The 17,234-nt window shown below is 43.9% G+C and overlaps 1 protein-coding gene across 14 annotated transcripts in view; it reads left to right on the top strand.

The window, feature by feature from the left end:
* COL9A1 (collagen type IX alpha 1 chain) overlaps nt 1–17,234 on the top strand; it is a 205,032-nt gene that overhangs the window by 137,047 nt on the left and 50,751 nt on the right. For 13 of the 14 annotated variants that reach the window (XR_008314079.1, XM_053286751.1, XM_053286747.1 and 10 more), the window contains 9 exons: nt 56–112; nt 987–1,040; nt 1,435–1,488; nt 2,431–2,484; nt 7,597–7,650; nt 9,625–9,678; nt 10,134–10,187; nt 14,386–14,439; nt 16,559–16,612. Coding sequence is in view for 12 of the 14 variants with exons in the window: in XM_053286751.1 (XP_053142726.1) it covers nt 56–112; nt 987–1,040; nt 1,435–1,488; nt 2,431–2,484; nt 7,597–7,650; nt 9,625–9,678; nt 10,134–10,187; nt 14,386–14,439; nt 16,559–16,612 (489 nt within the window). In the remaining 2 variants the exon portion in view is untranslated. Of the gene's footprint in view, nt 1–55; nt 113–986; nt 1,041–1,434; nt 1,494–2,430; nt 2,485–7,596; nt 7,651–9,624; nt 9,679–10,133; nt 10,188–14,385; nt 14,440–16,558; nt 16,613–17,234 lie in introns of those variants that run through there. The other variant, XR_008314080.1, reaches the window with a different exon arrangement.

The raw sequence follows: 17,234 nt of genomic DNA, 5'->3' as shown, positions 1-17,234 counted from the left end.
TTTTTATTTTGAAGCTTCTTATCCTCATTAACTTAGTTTGTGGCTTCTTTTTCAGTGTCCCAACGCTTGTCCTCCAGGTCGACCTGGGCATGCTGGGCTAATGGGCATGAAGGTAAAGAATGGGTGTGCACATGCTGTCATGTTGGATGTATCCTGAATGTGTTGTGGGGGTTACAGCAGTGGCATGAGCACCGAGCTAGTGATTGGAATCTTTTAGCCCACCAAAGGGTTAGAACCAGAGTTGAAACCACAGCTGGCTTCTTGCACAGTAGGCACAATGTTGAAAAGATGTCTTCTTCCTACGGCACAACTGAAACTTCTTGGCTTGGAGGTCTTTGTGTACTCACCTTTTCTGGCCCTTTGGCTTGTGAATCCCCAAGGGAATTTCCTTCACTTAAGTGCTGTTTTCTTTCCTTTTGTGGTACCTGAATTAAGCAGTGGCTGTTTAGCTGAGAAAAAGTCAAAATGCAATTCTCTTCTACCTGGCTTTGTCTACCTGTATTTCATTATATCTGCTCATAGGAAGATTAAGAATGTCAGGCATCTTCCTGTGTAGAATGAGTATTTTGAGCACTAAGCCTTTGATAAGGCTGAGATCTTGGTTCTGATTCCTGGCAATTCCTTGTCTAGTTCTATTCTATTCTATTCTATTCTATTCTATTCTATTCTATTCTATTCTATTCTATTCTATTCTATTCTATACCGCCTGATATAGAAATCTCCAGAAAACAAAAAAGTTCTTGAAAGGGTATTATTTATCAAAGTTGTAAATGCATATTTTCACAATAGTCTTCCTTCACCTGACACACATTAGTATGTGAAATGATTATGTTTGTTCAAACCTTCCAACAAAACAATAGACAAAGGTGGCCACATCAGGCCTGCTGGTACAAAATAAGCTAGTTGGCATCCTCTGTATCACAGAAGTATGCTCTTCAAATGAACTTTCAAATAATTATGCTCTGGGTTTTTCTGTTATGTTTTAGGGTCACAAAGGAGTGAGAGGGGATGATGGTGAACCAGGAAAACAAGGCCACAAGGTAAAAGGAAATGGAATTTTACTGGGTTCAAATTATTTGGAAAGGCAGTGATTGATAGCGCAATAATGGTTATAGTCACACCTTTTAAACACGGAATAATATGTTTTCTCTTCGAATTCTTCTTCTTCCACAATTCCCATAGCACTCAACAACTGACATCCCTATGAATCATGGTCAGCTTCCTGCCCAAACCTGAACAGCTTTGTTTGAAAATAAGGTCTGCTGCAGATAAGGCTGTTCCGACACTTGTGTGTAGAAGAGAATCTCGTGTTTTCCACAACTATGCCACAAGGCTTTACTCAGGATGATGATATACACACCAATAGACAATACATGTTATTCTTACAGGTTTATATGCCTTATGAACTAATTGTTATGCTTGATGTCTGTTTAGGGAGAAGAAGGTGAACAAGGAGGAATAGGCGATGTTGGAGCTTCAGGCCCTCCAGTAAAGTATTTCCTCTTAATTAATATTTCAATTGCTTTCTCTTTACTATCTGCTTTACTATATACTTAACAATGTGTAAGGAATGTCTGTACATATCCATCCATCCATCCATCTCTAGTAAGTCCTGATCCAGCTACAATGGGTCATGACAAGCTTCCTGCTGAAATCATATTATAAGTTAGTTGTTACTACTTTAACTCTCACCACTTTCAATGGGACTTACTGACAGCTGACTGTAGTGGGATTTTCTTTTTGCATATTTTGACATTTATCTATTTTTTTGCTAAGGTGGGCCACAGTCTAGCATGCTGCCAGTCATTCTGAGACGTCGACTTTTGCTCTTGGAAAAAGCCTTTCACAGATGAAACAAACCTGTAGGATCACTGGTTAAAGGGGCAGCATTGAGACTGCAAGAGGACAGATACAAATCTATCTCCTATACTTTGCCCTGTCCTCACCAAAATGCAGCATGTGAGGGAGAGGAGGGAATGTTCAAGCACAAGACTTGTTCTCATGGCACCAAACCAGGGCTTGGTTTTGTGTGTGAAAGGACCCTTTAAATCAGAGGTGGCCAGCCTGAAGCTCTGAAGCGTAAATTGTGGTGGGGAGGAATGGCGTTGTAATCCAGCAATCGCTTGAGAGCCTCAGGTTGACCACCCCTGCTTTTGATCATGTAAGTCACAGTCGTGTTCTTTATTCTGAATTTTATGTTTGTGTTCTTGGTGCAGTTGTAGCCCATAAAATCTTCGGTAGCTATTTTTAAAATCCCTGTGCCTTAAAGTGAGGGACAGTTATTTCTTACAACTGAGGAAAGAACTGATACAGCCAGAGAGAAAGAGAAAAGAATGTATTAACTAAGGAAATATTTGGTCTGAAAACTAACATATATGTGGTAAGTCAGATGCACAAATTGAATGGTTACAAGCATGTTTTGCATTCCAGGGACCTCCAGGATTAAGAGGAATAACTGGAATATTGGGACCCAAAGGTGATAAAGTGAGTAATACCAAATGATACCTTCATCAGTTTTAAACATTTTGTGATATTTGTTTATGAGGTGAGTTGTAGGACTGTGCAGTTTTATCAGTTTGATAGAAAGATCGGACCAATATGCCCACCATTGGGCATTATCAGGATTTCTGATATGACAGCAGTATAGTCAGAATTCCTACTAAAATCCCTGCTTTCTTTTTGGAAATGCTTCTACTTCTGATAATAAACTTTCTCTCTAAGCCATCTCTCTGGGCTAGTTTTTAAGGACTGCACCCCCAAAATGGTGTGTGTGTGACAGGGGCAAAAATTAATCCCCCCCGAAAGCACCCACTGCTCTAATGGGTGTTTCCTGGAGGTCTGTCTTGGCCCCCCACCCCCTGATTTCAGAGGTCTAGTAATTAAAAAACAGATTGGGAGTTGACTTTGAGAGAACCTGGTTTTTAAGCACTGTACCGTCAAAATCAGGGTGGGAGTTGGGGGACAAAGTAGCCCACAGGAAGCACCCACTAGCCCAGTGGATGTTCTCTGGGAGGTTATATTGGTCCTCCCACCCCTGATTTCCAGGTCTGCATCTGGTCTCTCCAAGCTGGTTCCCGACCTGGATTTTAAGCACGGTACCCCTGAAATCAGGGGGTAGGGGCCAAAGTAGCCCCCCGCCCAAGAAGCATCCACTAGGCCAGGTCTGGAGCTGGCTTGGAGAACCTTTCTCTCTAAGTCAGCTTCTAATAAGGATTATTGATGAAATATCGGGTCAATGCCGACCCAATGCCGATAGTGTTGAGGAGGCCATATTGGCCTCTCTGATATATATATATATATTACATATCATTGTTGGCTTGGCATTGATCCGATAATTCTGGTGGCACACAGGCCTAGTGAACTATCAAAGAATGGATAAACTGAGGAACAATAAATAATAGGCAGTTTTGCTGGTGTCGTCTCTCTCTTTGTTTCTCTAGGATTTTACATTAGATGCACATCCCTGTTTCTAGTCAGGATGACATGTAGATCTGTTCTCTGTTGCTGGATGAGGACATCTCACATGGGTTATCCTCCCCACCTGCTCCAGAGGGCAGGACTAAAGTTAATTAGGAAGGCTTTATAAGCCTGGGGAGGATAGCCCCACCCAGTTCTGTTAGTCCTGCCCTCCAGCTCCAGAGGTAGTATGCTTGCCATTGCCAAGTATTTCCTTCACTCTCTTTATCTTGCGCCTTTATTCTTTACCTCCCACCAGTCTGTTGTGCAAGTAGGTGAAACGCCCCCACCCTGCCCCCGCTCCCAAAGTGCTCTGGAAGAGAAGAAACACATAACTGAGCCTCAGTGCCATGTTTCCTCTCTTCCAGAGTGCTTCTGGAGTGCAGGCAGAATGGAGACATTTCATTTCATTTCATTTACAACAGTGCACATGTGCAGAGGGGAAGTTATTCACACGTCCCAGTAGTGTCCTTGCAGTCCCTCCTTATCCATGTGCTTCATTAGTCAGCAAGTCAGCCATGTGGCCTCCCCCCTTAGCTCTATATTTTTGCATGTGTGTCAGATTACATTAATCTGAGTATCATCAGATTAATGAAACATGTCCCTAACCTGAATCCTAGATGTTCTGATCATACCAGCCATTGCTGAAAGGTATGAGCATCATTGAATGGTTACATGAATGGTCACTGGACATTTGAAGGGTCATGGACACCAGTTTGGCTGTGCTTATGTTGCTCCAGTCAGATAATGGGCAGTAGTACTAATCTGTTGTTTGGGAGTCCAGGAATGGCAGGTGACTCAATCCAGGTTCCTGCTCACCATTCTCCTAGAGAGCTGGTTAGCACTCGCACTGTTGATCTGATTGTGGCTCCATGCATAAAGCCAGGAATCTCACGTGCAGCTCCTACCTACGTGATTCCTTTCCTGCCATGTATTATTATTATGTATTATTATTTACATTTTATATCCCGCTCTTCCTCCAAGGAGCCCAGAGCGGTGTACTACATACTTCGGTTTCTCCTCACAACAACCCTGTGGACGTAGGTTAGGCTGAGAGAGAAGTGACTGGCCCAGAGTCACCCAGCTAGTATCATGGCTGAATGGGGATTTGAACTCGGGTCTCCCTGGTCCTAGTCCAGCACTCTAACCACTATACCACGCTGGCTCAGAGTATATGCGTGTGCCCAACTGGATCAGGTGGCTCATATGATTATTGATGAACTAAATGATCCCAGCTGTGCCTTTATAAATGCAAACAGAATGGTTGAATGTTCAAATGAGTTATTTCTCTTCATCCTATCAACCGCTGTGTTCTTTCTATAACCATTAGACAGTCCCTAAGCTATCCTATGCTGGCTGTGTAGCTTGATGTTGGTTCTCTATGGGGATATCTTCACTATACAGAGTCATTTTATATGCTACATTTTGTAGCATATATGGAGTACACAGCTGTCCTGAGCCTCATTTCTAGATGCAGGTTCATCCTGGAGATGAATGACAGTGTTATTGACGTCTCCTACTGACTCCTCTCTCATGTCTGTTACTCTGCCTACTAGTGTTTGAAGAGATACTACACTTCTTTTCTAAAATAACGTCAGAGAAATCAGTCTGATTAGATCAAATATGACAGTGCTTAGTCCATTACTCATGTTTCATAGAATCACAGAAGTTGGAAGGGACCTAGGAGGTCTTCTAGCCCAATCCTCTGCTCAGTGTAGAATAGCCCATATGAATATCTTCTCAAGTCACCATGAGCATGATCCGGCCCATGATAAGCACTTTTAAATACCATTAATTTCAGTGGAAGGGACTAAAATACAGTATACACTTAACTCTTCCCAAGTAATCAATGGGTTTTTAAATTGCTTAACTTGGATTGGATTGTGTGACATGTAAATAACATCATGGATCTTGCATATATGTGCATATGATATAAATGTCACAATTAAATACAATCATGCAGCCTAGGAAACCACCTGCTCTGGTAAACAAAGGCTGACATCCTGAGTAACACTGGATTTGAGCAAGGACATTATGCTAGCCATTTGCAGTAAGTTTGGAGCGGGCATTCCAGATGAGTGTTTCACTAGTGTTTATGTTGTTCCATTTGCAAACATGGCCACGCCCCCTGCATCTGATGTCAGACGCACGTTGTGTGGCTGAGGTGCCAGGTGTGGCCCTGAGACATGGCAGCACAGGTTCTTTGAACCCCCCTGTGCAATGGTGGCTACACCCCTGATGAGCTTTCTGATTTTCAAAGCTGTTCATCAACGGGCTTATTTTCAGCTCTCTGAATCTTTTATTGCTTAAGAAAGAAACTCTATTTTTAGAGCCAGCATATTGATTTTCTTGACTCGTCAGGCTTGCTATTTACATTACCCTTACTATTTGCTCATGCGATGCCATCAGATTAAATGTGTATATGGTTTTTCTCTGAGATACAACTTCTTGATTACTTCAAATGTTCTCTTGATAACATTGCTATTTCTTTTCATTGTAATTGACTCATCCGGAAAAGATTCTTGCAACAGTTCCACAAATGATGTTATATTTTGGTTCAATGCACTATAATTTTTGTAGAACAACATGTTCATATGTTGCGTGGATGGCATAGGGCATTAGTTAATGATAGTAATGGCTGCAATAAAATATATCTAGAAGAATTGATCAATAGTGGGTTGCCCATTATAATCCAGTAAATAGTCTGATTCTGTGAGCAGTATTTTGATGTTGTATGGTAGCTTGCAATGCTTGTTCATACTTTTAAACAATGTAAATATTGTATTTTTGAGACTAAATCCAGATAAGACAGAGGTACTTATTGTGTGGGATTGGAACTCGGAAGATGATTTTGAGCTGCCTGTTCTGGATGGGGTCACACTTCCCCAGAAGGAACAGGTACGCAGTCTGGGGGTGCTTCTGGATACAAAGCTCTCCCTGGTGTCCCAGGTTGATGTAGTAGCCAGAGGCGCCTTTTATCAGCTTCGGCTGATACGCCAGCTGCATCCATTTCTTGAGATAAATGACCTCAGAACAGTAGTACATCTGCTGGTCACCTCCAGACTTGACTACTGCAATGCGCTCTGTGTGGGCTGCCTTTGTACGTAGTCCGGAAACTCCAGTTAATCCAGAATGTGGCAGCGAGGTTGGTCTCTGGGTCATCTCGGAGATACCACATCACTCCTATCTTAAAAGATCTATACTGGCTGCTGATAAGTTTCCGGGCAAAGTACAAGGTGTTGGTTATAACCTATAAAGTCCTAAACAGCTTGGGCCCTGGGTATTTAAGAGAATGTCTTCTTTGTTATGAACCCCACTGCCCATTGAGATCATCTGGAGAGGTTCGTCTGCAGTTGCCACCAGCTCATCTGGTGGCTACTTGGGGACGGGCCTTCTCCATTGCTGCCCCGAAGCTTTGGAACACACTTCCTGCTGAAATAAGAGCCTCCCCATCTCTTACAACTTTTAAAAGGGCAGTCAAGACGTGTTTGTTTACCTAGGCTTTTAATTAGATATTGTTTTAATTGTGTTTAAATAGTTTTAACTTTTTAAATTTTAGTTGTTGAAATACGTTAATCTTTTTATTGGTTGTTTTTGTTGTTTTGTGAACCGCCCAGAGAACTTGCATTTTGGGCAGTATAGAAATATGCTAAATAAATAAATAAATAAATAAATAAATAATATTACCTTACCCATGATAAGGCCTGATCCATTGTCACCCAAAGAGTGTGACTGCCAGTGCCCTCATAGTTAGCTCCAGTGTTGCATCAGTAATCTCTGAAAATTCCGTGTTGCATGAGTTTTCTAGCTCATGGAAATATTTCCTGTACCAGTGTCATCAGCCACTACAGGAGGATTGCTGGCATGGCAAATATCCATATGATGAGGTGGTCCATGTGATCAGTGTGGCATGGCAGGTTTAGTGTCTTGGTGGCAACCACATTGCAAATGATCCGCAGGATCTTTTCCAGCTCTTTTCCACTTGGTCTTTTCCAAGTGTAGAGTGCCACACCAAATATTGAAATATGCAAGACTGCTGTCTGCCCCATTGTTCCCAATGACAGATAAACCCATGCTCAGAATGTTTTCTAGATCTAATAATCATCCTTTGTAATCTTTTTCTTTTTCTTTTAATGGTAGGGTGCTCGGGGTCTTGATGGAGAGTCTGGTCCTCGAGGTCTTCCGGGGGCACCTGTAAGTATCCCTGTGTGTCAGCAAATGTCTCTTAGATTGCCATTCACTTCAGAGTAGGAGTCACAATAAGCACATAAGACTAGTTGCCCAGATCTCCATTTTTTAGGAGTTCCTAGCTTAGTTTTCTTTCTGAAAAGACTTGTGCCCAGTAATTCACAAAATGTGTATCAGGGCATATTAGTGTACTCTGTGAGAGAATGGCAAGTTTGTGATGAGAAATCAATTAAATGAATGACAGACTCCTGTGAACCCAAAGAAGCCACCTGTGGAAGAGGCTGCTGTTGTATCTTTGCATGATTCACTGCATTGTTTATGCCTCTTATCAGCCTCTGTTGGAGATGAGCAATACCGCTCTGCATCACGGTGACTGGATTGTTCAATGACTCCTGATGCAGAGATGCAAGCAGTAGTGGCCGGTGAGGGTGCCGGTGGAGGGGCGGCGAAAGGCACCTTTACAAGTAAAAGAATTGGTGTTAACCTCTGCTCTCGCTGCACCTGAACACTGCTCGGAGAAGCAGCATGCTGCCCCGCAGCCCCTGTGGTGGGGGATCGCCTCCACTACTCACCTGGCTTCTATGGAGCTGATCCCCTGCCCGCGGCCCAGTGAGTGGAGGAGGAGATCCCTCGCCTCAGGGGGTGCTGGGCGGCACACTGCTTTTCTGAGCAGTGTTCAGGTGTGGCAAGAGTGGAGGTAAGCACCAATTCATTTACTCTTAAAGGTGCCTCTCACCGCCCCTCACCGGCACCCTCACTGGCCGCTACTGGATGCAAGAGAATGACCTGGTCTCAGAGGGGTCACCCTCTTGCATCTCTGTATGTCACCACTCTGGAGCTACCTTCTTTCAATATGTAGGCATGCACAGATCAGTGTTTCAGACCGAAACATACAGAGAGGTGGGCTCTTCCAAGGGTAGATGGTACTAACTCTTGCACACACTTAGAAGTCAAACTTTTGAAGACATAAAGAGTGAAGTATAATTTTAGAGTGGGAGGAAAATGGGCTTCAGCGTATGACATGTTCAGGAGACGGTGACTCACAGACAGCGCAGGGCACACCATTGGCTCCATGTGAGTCAAAACCAGGTTTTCACTTCTCCTGAGCTTGGAGAAGGTCCATCATTGATGGCGTCATCACTGTAGCGATGAGCCTTCTGCTATCCCAATGGGAGGCTCATTGCTACAACAGTGACACAGTCCTTAGTAGTGACGGAGACTCTCTGAGCTTGGGAGAATTGAGAACATAGTTTTTACTTACACACAATCAGCATGAGCACCCCGCCCCCCCTTTCCATGGGCTGTGTGCTGTGTTGATTGTGAGCCACTGCTCTAGCCATCATGGTTACTGATGAAGAGTCAGCCATGTGTGGATCACATCTGTTGAAGTCTAAGGCCAGGATTCCTGGAACTATGCTTGCAGCAAACTCCCCACTGCCCAGGTATAATCAGTGCTGTAGAGATGATCTGTTGGGGCATACATGTTGTGACTTGCCTTGTCAGATTTCATCAGTGAGAGACACCTGTCAGATGCTTGCAGAAGCACAGCAGGAACACTGGCAGAAGCACTTGTACATTGACAGTTTTTATTCTCCCAAGCAGAATTTGATACTCCCAATACAGCTAGCACACATGGACTGACATGTTCCGCAGTGTCACAAGAGCAGAGCAAGAGCTGACCGTCAGTGACGTGTTTCCAGCTTGCGAGCAGCAGGGAGTGCTCTGAACTCTACGGGCTCTGGTGCAACAGTGTGGGCACATGGGGGCAAGGGAAAGTTGTGCAAGGGCTTCTGTTGCACCCCTACAGTCCCTTGAAGTGTGTGTGCTTCGTTAGTCTGGAGGACAGCCATTAAAAAGTAACAAACCTCAGCTGGAAAAATCAGTTTGCTAAGAGGTGATTAAGTAATTGCTGACATGACTTTAATGAATGCAGGGACCACATTTGGATGTTGTCGATCAAACATATCTATTTCTTTGCAGGGCGATCAAGGGCAAAGAGGTGCCCTGGGAGAGACTGGTCCCAAAGGAGAGAGAGTGAGTTCATACTGAATTTTGATACCTGCATCATTCATATCACGGGCTGCCAGCCCAATCCTATGCATGCCTATTTTGAAACATGTCCAGCTATGTTCAGTGGGCTTACTCCCAAGTCAAGGTGCAGAGGGACTGCAGCTTACATCATAGAGTCTACGATGTGTGCTGAAGACTATGGGAAATAACACTGGGCAGGATCAGACTCAGTTAGTCATGACTTAGTCCCACTGGAAGTAATAGGGCTTGAGTGAGTTATGACTAACTGGTCTCATTGATTTTAGTGCTGATAAGACATGACTAACATAGGCTGGATCCTGCCCTCTCAAATCAATAGAATAACATAGTGCAGATAGACTAGCTCAAGTTATTTGGGAGCAGGCATTTGCTTTGCTTCTTTCATGCATGCCTCTATTAAGACATCTGAAACACTTCAACATGTTTTCTTTACTTTTTAGGGTCCTCAAGGTATTAGAGGAATTACTGGCCTTCCTGGGCCTAAAGGAGAATCGGTATGTATAGTGTGATTATTCATTCATTCATTCATTCATTCATTTGTTTATTTACGCAGACAGGTGTTATTGACTGGTTTGTTTTATCCAGACATTGAGTCCTTCCCAAGGACCTGGGATGGCTGAATTTTATTGTCAATGTTGTTCCTGTTGTTATAGATATCGTCGCAGAATATAGGCTGCTCCCAGTAAAGTTGCTTTTTGTTAGGGGTGTGCACGGAACCGCAGAGCTGCGGTCTGGCACTGTGGGGTGGGTTTCTTTAAGGGCGGGGAGGGTTTACTTACCCCTCCCACCGCTTTCCCCCCTCCAGCGCGCGTATTTACTGTAATAATTGGGGCCGCAGGATACCTCCCTGCCGCCCCTTGTCCCTCTAATGCCGCCTCCAGGACGGGGTGGGCGCGCGCGGGGCTCTGAGAAGGAAAGATCCTGAGGACTCACGTTTTTAAAGTTAACTCCCGATGGCATCATGGCAATGGTAAACAAACCCCAATGAGAAGCCGGCACAGCACCGAGCCGGCCTCCGGCACCTCTCCGCTCGGCGGCTCCCCCATCCTGAGCCGCCACCAGCAGCCAATGCGAAGAGCTCCGCCAGAGAGAACGTGCTGATGCGCCCAGCGCACTCTCACTTCCGGCTCCCAAGCGACTTCCACCCACACACAGCGTGGCTGCCTGCTTCTCCCCCTCCCATCGGGCCACGCTGTGTTTTCCCAGTTGTTAGCCATTGTTCAATATCACCTCCTTGCAAAATGTGATTGAACTGTTTTGATAGTTGTTTATGAAGGCTTGTTAGGTGTTTTAAGCCAAAAGCCATGCAGTTCATCGTTGCCTGGAGCAGTCCAATTTTTAATTTTCTTTGCTCTTTCACTTATTAATTCTGGTGTTATTATTAGGTCTTGCATTTGTTGGTTACATGTTTTGACCTCTTTCATCCAGCCTGCTTTTTTATGATAATCTATTGGATTGACCCATAATTTCCCCAGAATTGCACTGTTTCTTCTTTATTTGGTGTTTCTACATTTCTTGCAGTTTCTCCTTCTATGCTTTGGTGGAAACGTCTCTGATTTGACTGGAATTGGAGATTCTGCCTGTGTTGTGTAGTTCTGGCTTCATATCTGCTAATCTTCTTTGACACTGCTGTTATTTGCTGCTTTGTTATTTCCAGGACTTCTCTAATTTTCTTTGAATCTAGGTGGTATTTTTGGATCAGATACTGTTTGGTGTTTTCATTCTTCAGCTTCTTGTCTTTCATATCTTTCAATTTACTAGCATCTGATCTAAGCCTGGAGATTTTATTTTCTAATCTAATCTTCCATTTATGTGATGTACTACTTTTTAAAAATTATTATTTCTTGTTTACACAGTCAGATAGGTGTTATTGACTGGTTTGTCTTATCCAGACATCGAGTCCTTCACAAGGACCTGGGATGGCTGAATTTTATTGTCAATGTTGTTCCTGTTGTTATAGATATCGTCGCAGAATATAGGCTGTTGCCAGTAAAGCTGCTTTTTTTAATTGGCTGATGCTGATTTCTGTGGCTGATGCTGATTTCTATGGTGTGTGAGGGGCTCTTCAAGGTCTTTTGGAACTGCACCCAGGGTGCCAATTACCACTGGGATTATTTTGGTTTTTTTCTGCCACAGCCTTTCAATTTCAATTTGTAGATCTTTGTATTTTGTGATTTTTTCCATTTCTTTTTCTTCTATTCTGCTATCCCCTGGTATTGCTATGTCGATTATTTTAACTTGTTTCAGCTACAGTTATATCTGGTGTATTGTGTATTGTATTATTATTGTGTATTGTATTATTATTGTGTATTGTATTATTATTATTATTATTATTATATTATATAATAATAATAATATTATATAATAATAATAAGTGGAGGAGAACTCGGCTCGAATCTGACAGGATACAGCATAGAATTTGAAGACCTACGGAATGGCAGTGAGCGCAGCAAAAATGCATTTTTGGTAGGCGCGCATTGCATCTGCAAGTTCACGTACGGCAGCGTTATCCCGGGTGGTGAGGAGTATAATTTCTGCTCCTTCTGCCTCAAATCAGCTTCCGGAGATACTCTGCTGTGATGCCTTTAGTGGGTTCTTTGCGGATTAAATCTCCTGTATTCGGGCTGACTTGGACTCCACTATTTCTGCAGGCTCTGTGAGGGAGGTATCTCGCAATCCCTCTTGCAGTATTAGATTGGATCAGTTTCAATCTGTGACTCCTGATGATGTAGACAAGCTGCTTGGAGCGGTACGGCCTACCGCTTGTTCTCTGGATCCTTGCCCAACCTGGCTGCTTCAGTCTAGTGGAGAGGTTGTTGGAGATGGCCTAGTTAATATCATAAATGCATCGCTGAGGGATGGTAGGGTGCCTCCCTGTCTGAAGGAGGCAATAGTTAGACCTCTTCTTAAGAAGCCTTCCCTGGATCCCTCTGCAATGGATAGTTATAGGCCAATCTCCAATCTCCCCTGGCTGGGCAAGGTAATTGAGAGGGTGGTGGCAAAGCAGCTCCAGGCAGTTTTGGAGGAAAATGATTATCTAGACCCATTTCAAACTGGCTTTAGAATGGGCTATGGGGTTGAGACAGCCTTGGTCGGCCTGATGGATAACCTTTACCAGGGAATCGACAGAGGTAGTGTGACTCTGTTGGTCCTCTTGGATCTCTTGGCAGCGTTCGATACCATCGACCATGGTATCCTTCTGGGTTGCCTGGGGGAGTTGGGAATTGGGGGCACTGCTCTGCAGTGGTTCCGTTCCTATCTCTCGGGTAGATCCCATATGGTGGAGCTTGGTGACAGTTGCTCCTCAAAGCAGGAGCTGTTATATGGAGTCCCTCAGGGCTCCATTCTGTCACCAATGCTTTTCAATATCTACATGAAACCGCTGGGTGAGGTCATCAGGAGATTTGTTGCAGGGTGTTAGCAGTATGCTGATGACACCCAAATCTACTTCTCCCTTCCATCTTCAGGAAATGGCACTCATTCTCTAAATGCCTGCCTACAGGCAGTAATGGGCTGGATGAGGGAGAACAAATTGAAGCTGAATCCAAGCAAGACGGAGGTGCTCATTGTGGGGGCTCAGAATCTGAGGAATGAGTTAGATCTTCCTGTGCTGGATGGGGTTACACTCCCCCAGAAGGAGCAGGTGCGCAGCTTGGGAGTACTCCAGGACCCAGGCCTCACCCTGGTTTCTGGGGTGGAGGCCATGGCCTGGAGTGCTTTCTATCAGCTTGGGCTGATTCCACAGCTGCGCCCATTCCTTGAGGAGGAGGACCTCAAAACAGTGGTGCACCAGCTGGTAACCTCCCGGCTTGACTATTGCAATGCGCTCTACGTGGGGCTGCCTTTGTACATAGTTCGGAAACTTCAATTAGTTCAGAATGCGGCAGCCAGATTGGTCTCTGGGGTAACCCGGAGAGACCATATTGCGCCTATTTTGAAACAACTGCACTGGCTGCCGATATGTTTCCAGGCAAAATACAAAATGCTCTTTATTACCTTTAAAGCCCTGAATGGCTTAGGCCCGAGTTACCTTAGAGAGCGCCGCCTTCTGTGTGATCCCCACCGCACTTTAAGGTCATCTGAGGAGGTTCGTCTCCAGTTACCACCAGCTCGTCTGGTGGCGACTCAGAGGCGGGCCTTCTCTATAGGTGCTCTGGGACTGTGGAATGCGCTTCCTGCGGAAATCCGCAATTTGAATTCTCTATTAGCCTCCAGGAGAGCCCTTAAAACATATTTGTTTGGCCTGGCTTTCCAGGGTTTTTAAATCTGTTTTAATATTTTAACCCGATTTTGGGGCTTTTAATCACTGTAATTGTTTAATTGTTGTTTTTAAATGTTTTTAAATTGTTAATTGTTGTTATATTGTTTTTAATTTGTTTTAGCTTTTTATTGTTTTAGTGGTTTGTTTTAATTTGTAAACCGCCCTGAGCCATTTTGGAAGGGCGGTATATAAATCAAATAAATAAATAAATAAATATTTCTTGTTTACACAGTCAGACAGTTTGTTTTATCCAGACATCGAGTCCTTCCCAAGGACCTGGGATGGCTGAATTATTATTATTTCTTCTTCTTCTTCTTCTTCTTCTTCTTCTTCTTCTTCTTCTTCTTCTTCTTCTTCTTCTTCTTCTTCTTCTTGTTATTAAATGTGATTTACACAATTGAGATTACATAATATGTTGTTTTCCCCTCAAGGGCTTACCAGGAGTTGATGGCCGTGAAGGGATCCCAGGCATGCCAGGATCAAAGGTATTTAAAGTTAATTCAGCATGCCGTTCAATTTATATTTTCTAAATTAACTACCCACATCTGTATTGTGTGGATTGGAAGAAATCATGGAGAATAAGTCTATGTTAGACAAATGCATAGAGAATAGGTCTATAAATTACGATTAGTCATAATAGCGAAATGCAGCCTATCTATCTATCTATCTATCTATCTATCTATCTATCTATCTATCTAACACATTTATCTACCACACAAAATGCAAGTCTCTGGGCAGTTTGCAACATATTTCCTATATTCAAAGGAAACTGAGCTAGCTAGTGCTTTCACACAGTGAGTGGATTCCAAGTACCACCCACCCTGCCTAGTCGCTCCCACCACACCTTCCCTCAGCTCCACCCACCCAAAGCTCCTTCCACTTACTCCACTCTGTGAACTGAAGTCTCTCCTGTCAGCTGTGATAGCTAAATGAAACCTCCATGTCCAAAAGCAGCATACCTCTGATGCTGGGGGCATACAACAGGGGAGTCCTGTAGTCATCATGCCCTGTTTGTGAGCTTTGCAAAGGCATTCTTCTGATTACTGTTGGAAACAGAATTCTGGTTACAAGGCAGAGGTGGTGTTTGGTGATGCTATATCATCATATAATGTCATCATGAAGCCAATCAAAGCGAGGACAATGCTTCCTTCCCTCACTCTTGGCACTCCAGCTGTTGTCGAACTAGGATTCCCAGCCACAGAGAGCCAAAGTTGTCTACCCCTGCTCTATGGATTGCTGGGGGTGGGGGGGGGAGGGCAGGCAGCCTCCAGCTGCAAGGACTCCTCAAAGTGCCATTGCTGCTGGCAGTAAGGCCCCTGCACACTTCACTCTCTTTCATGCCTCTCTGATTCACTGAATTGCCAGCTCCAACTTTGCAATGTGCAAAACAGTTGGCACAAGTTGTGGGAAGGGATTTTGGCATATCCCAAGGTGGTCAATACTCTCACAAGCATCTGTGAAGCGTGTGAGCTTCACAGAAGCATCTGGTTCAGGGCCAGAGCCAGGGGTTGTGTCACTGGGTAGCTGCCAAGAGCCCAGAGCCAAAAGAAGAAACCACTGCTGATCCCTGAGACCAGCTCTGTGCCCATAGTCTCTCAGTGGTGGCGGCGGCAGTGGCGGGGGCGGGGGCAGTGGCAGAGTAATTCCCTTGGGGTCTACTTAGGCCCATAGAGGGCAGCTTGACTCCCTGAAAACTGGCCCTGGTCTGTTCTGGCTTGCCATTCTTACAGATAGAATGCAGGATTTACTGTCTAATCCAGCAAGATGATTCTTGCATGATGTTCTCACTAGTTTTATTAGTCTTGATTGTGTACCTGTATGCCTGTAAATAGGGTAATTTGCACAAAGGGTTATTTGAAGGTGGTTGTATTCTATCTATCTATCTTTCGTGTTTTGTTGTTTGAATATTTGTCCCTGTGCAGATGCTGTAGTGTGTGTGTGGAGGTGGGGAGGTGGAGTCAGAAAGGAAAAGGGAGGGGAAGGAGAAGGAGAAAAGGGAGCTGTTGCTAAATAAAACTTTAGTTAAATCTATTTGTGTGTTTGGGGGAAGCAGCTATAAAACAAACATTTTTTGGCCCTTTTCCTATGTTTACCATAGACGTTACAGCTTTTCTAATCTAGTAGGCAGACCTCACCCATCCTATGTGGACTGCGCAGTTTGGTGTTGATTCTCCATGGGATTTCTTCACTCTATAGTCCCTGTCAGCAAAAACTGGGCTGTGGCAGCTTTTGAACTCAATGGATTGTCCTCCTATTTTGTAATCTAATGGATTATCCATACATCATGCACCCTAAGCAGAGGCGTAGCTATAATTGAGCAGATGGGTTCAAAGAACCCGGCCCCCCAGATCCACCCCTCCCTGTTTTCTCCCGTTTATCTCCCTCACTCAGAGGGGCTGCCAGGAGAGGGGTGAACACGGGCCCCCTCTCCCCAGCTACACCGCTGACCCTAAGTGAAGTTCCGTACCAAATGGCTGCCTATTGACAGGGATGGCCTTGAATTTGTAGCGAGTGTTCTCATAGTCTGTTAAGAAATATATATGATGGTTTGCTATGAAAGAATCAAATCAGTGTACATAACTAATGTTTTCATTTTTCTTTCAGGGTGAACCAGGAAAACCAGGTCCTCCAGGTGATGCAGGAGTTCAAGGACTGCCAGTAAGTATCTTTTGCATTTCAGATGCTAAAATTCAGATGTTAAAAAATCAGTTAAATTTCCAAGCCAAACTGAAGCCTAGTACTTACGAGTCTTACATTCTGGTAACAGCAGGTAGTTTGTACATAATTGTGAGGGACTGGAGAAGCCATGGAGAGTGGGGATCTTAAAAAAACAAACAAACCAGGGCATAGGCAGGATGATGACATTCTAAGAGGATGATCTTGTTATGTTGATTGCCTGATAAGGGTAAGTTCCAACATATTACGGTGGTGGTTCAAAGAAGCTATTCATGCCCATACCACAGTTTTTTGTTGGAGCTTTCTCACATTCTTGTAGTGGCAGAGATGTGGCAGAGATCAGTTGTATGAGCCACTACTACATATAATAATGATCCAGAAGGCTCTTGTCATATGCTCAGCAGCCTAATCTCTAATTTTAACTACATGTGACTCACTATACTCTTGAAATGAAGAACATCAGAATCCAAGATCTAAACAAAAATGTATCCATGGTAGAAAAAAAGCTGGTTCCACACTAAAGAATAGTATTGACTATTTATTGACAAATAGCACATTACCGTTTAAATAAAATGCCATTAGTCAAAGAACTGCCAGTTCTCCC

This window comes from Hemicordylus capensis, chromosome 1 (genome assembly GCF_027244095.1).
Source record: "Hemicordylus capensis ecotype Gifberg chromosome 1, rHemCap1.1.pri, whole genome shotgun sequence".
Lineage (NCBI taxonomy): Eukaryota > Metazoa > Chordata > Lepidosauria > Squamata > Cordylidae > Hemicordylus > Hemicordylus capensis.
The sequence above is the reverse complement of the archived record's forward strand: the minus strand, read 5'-3'. Positions and strand labels throughout refer to the sequence as shown.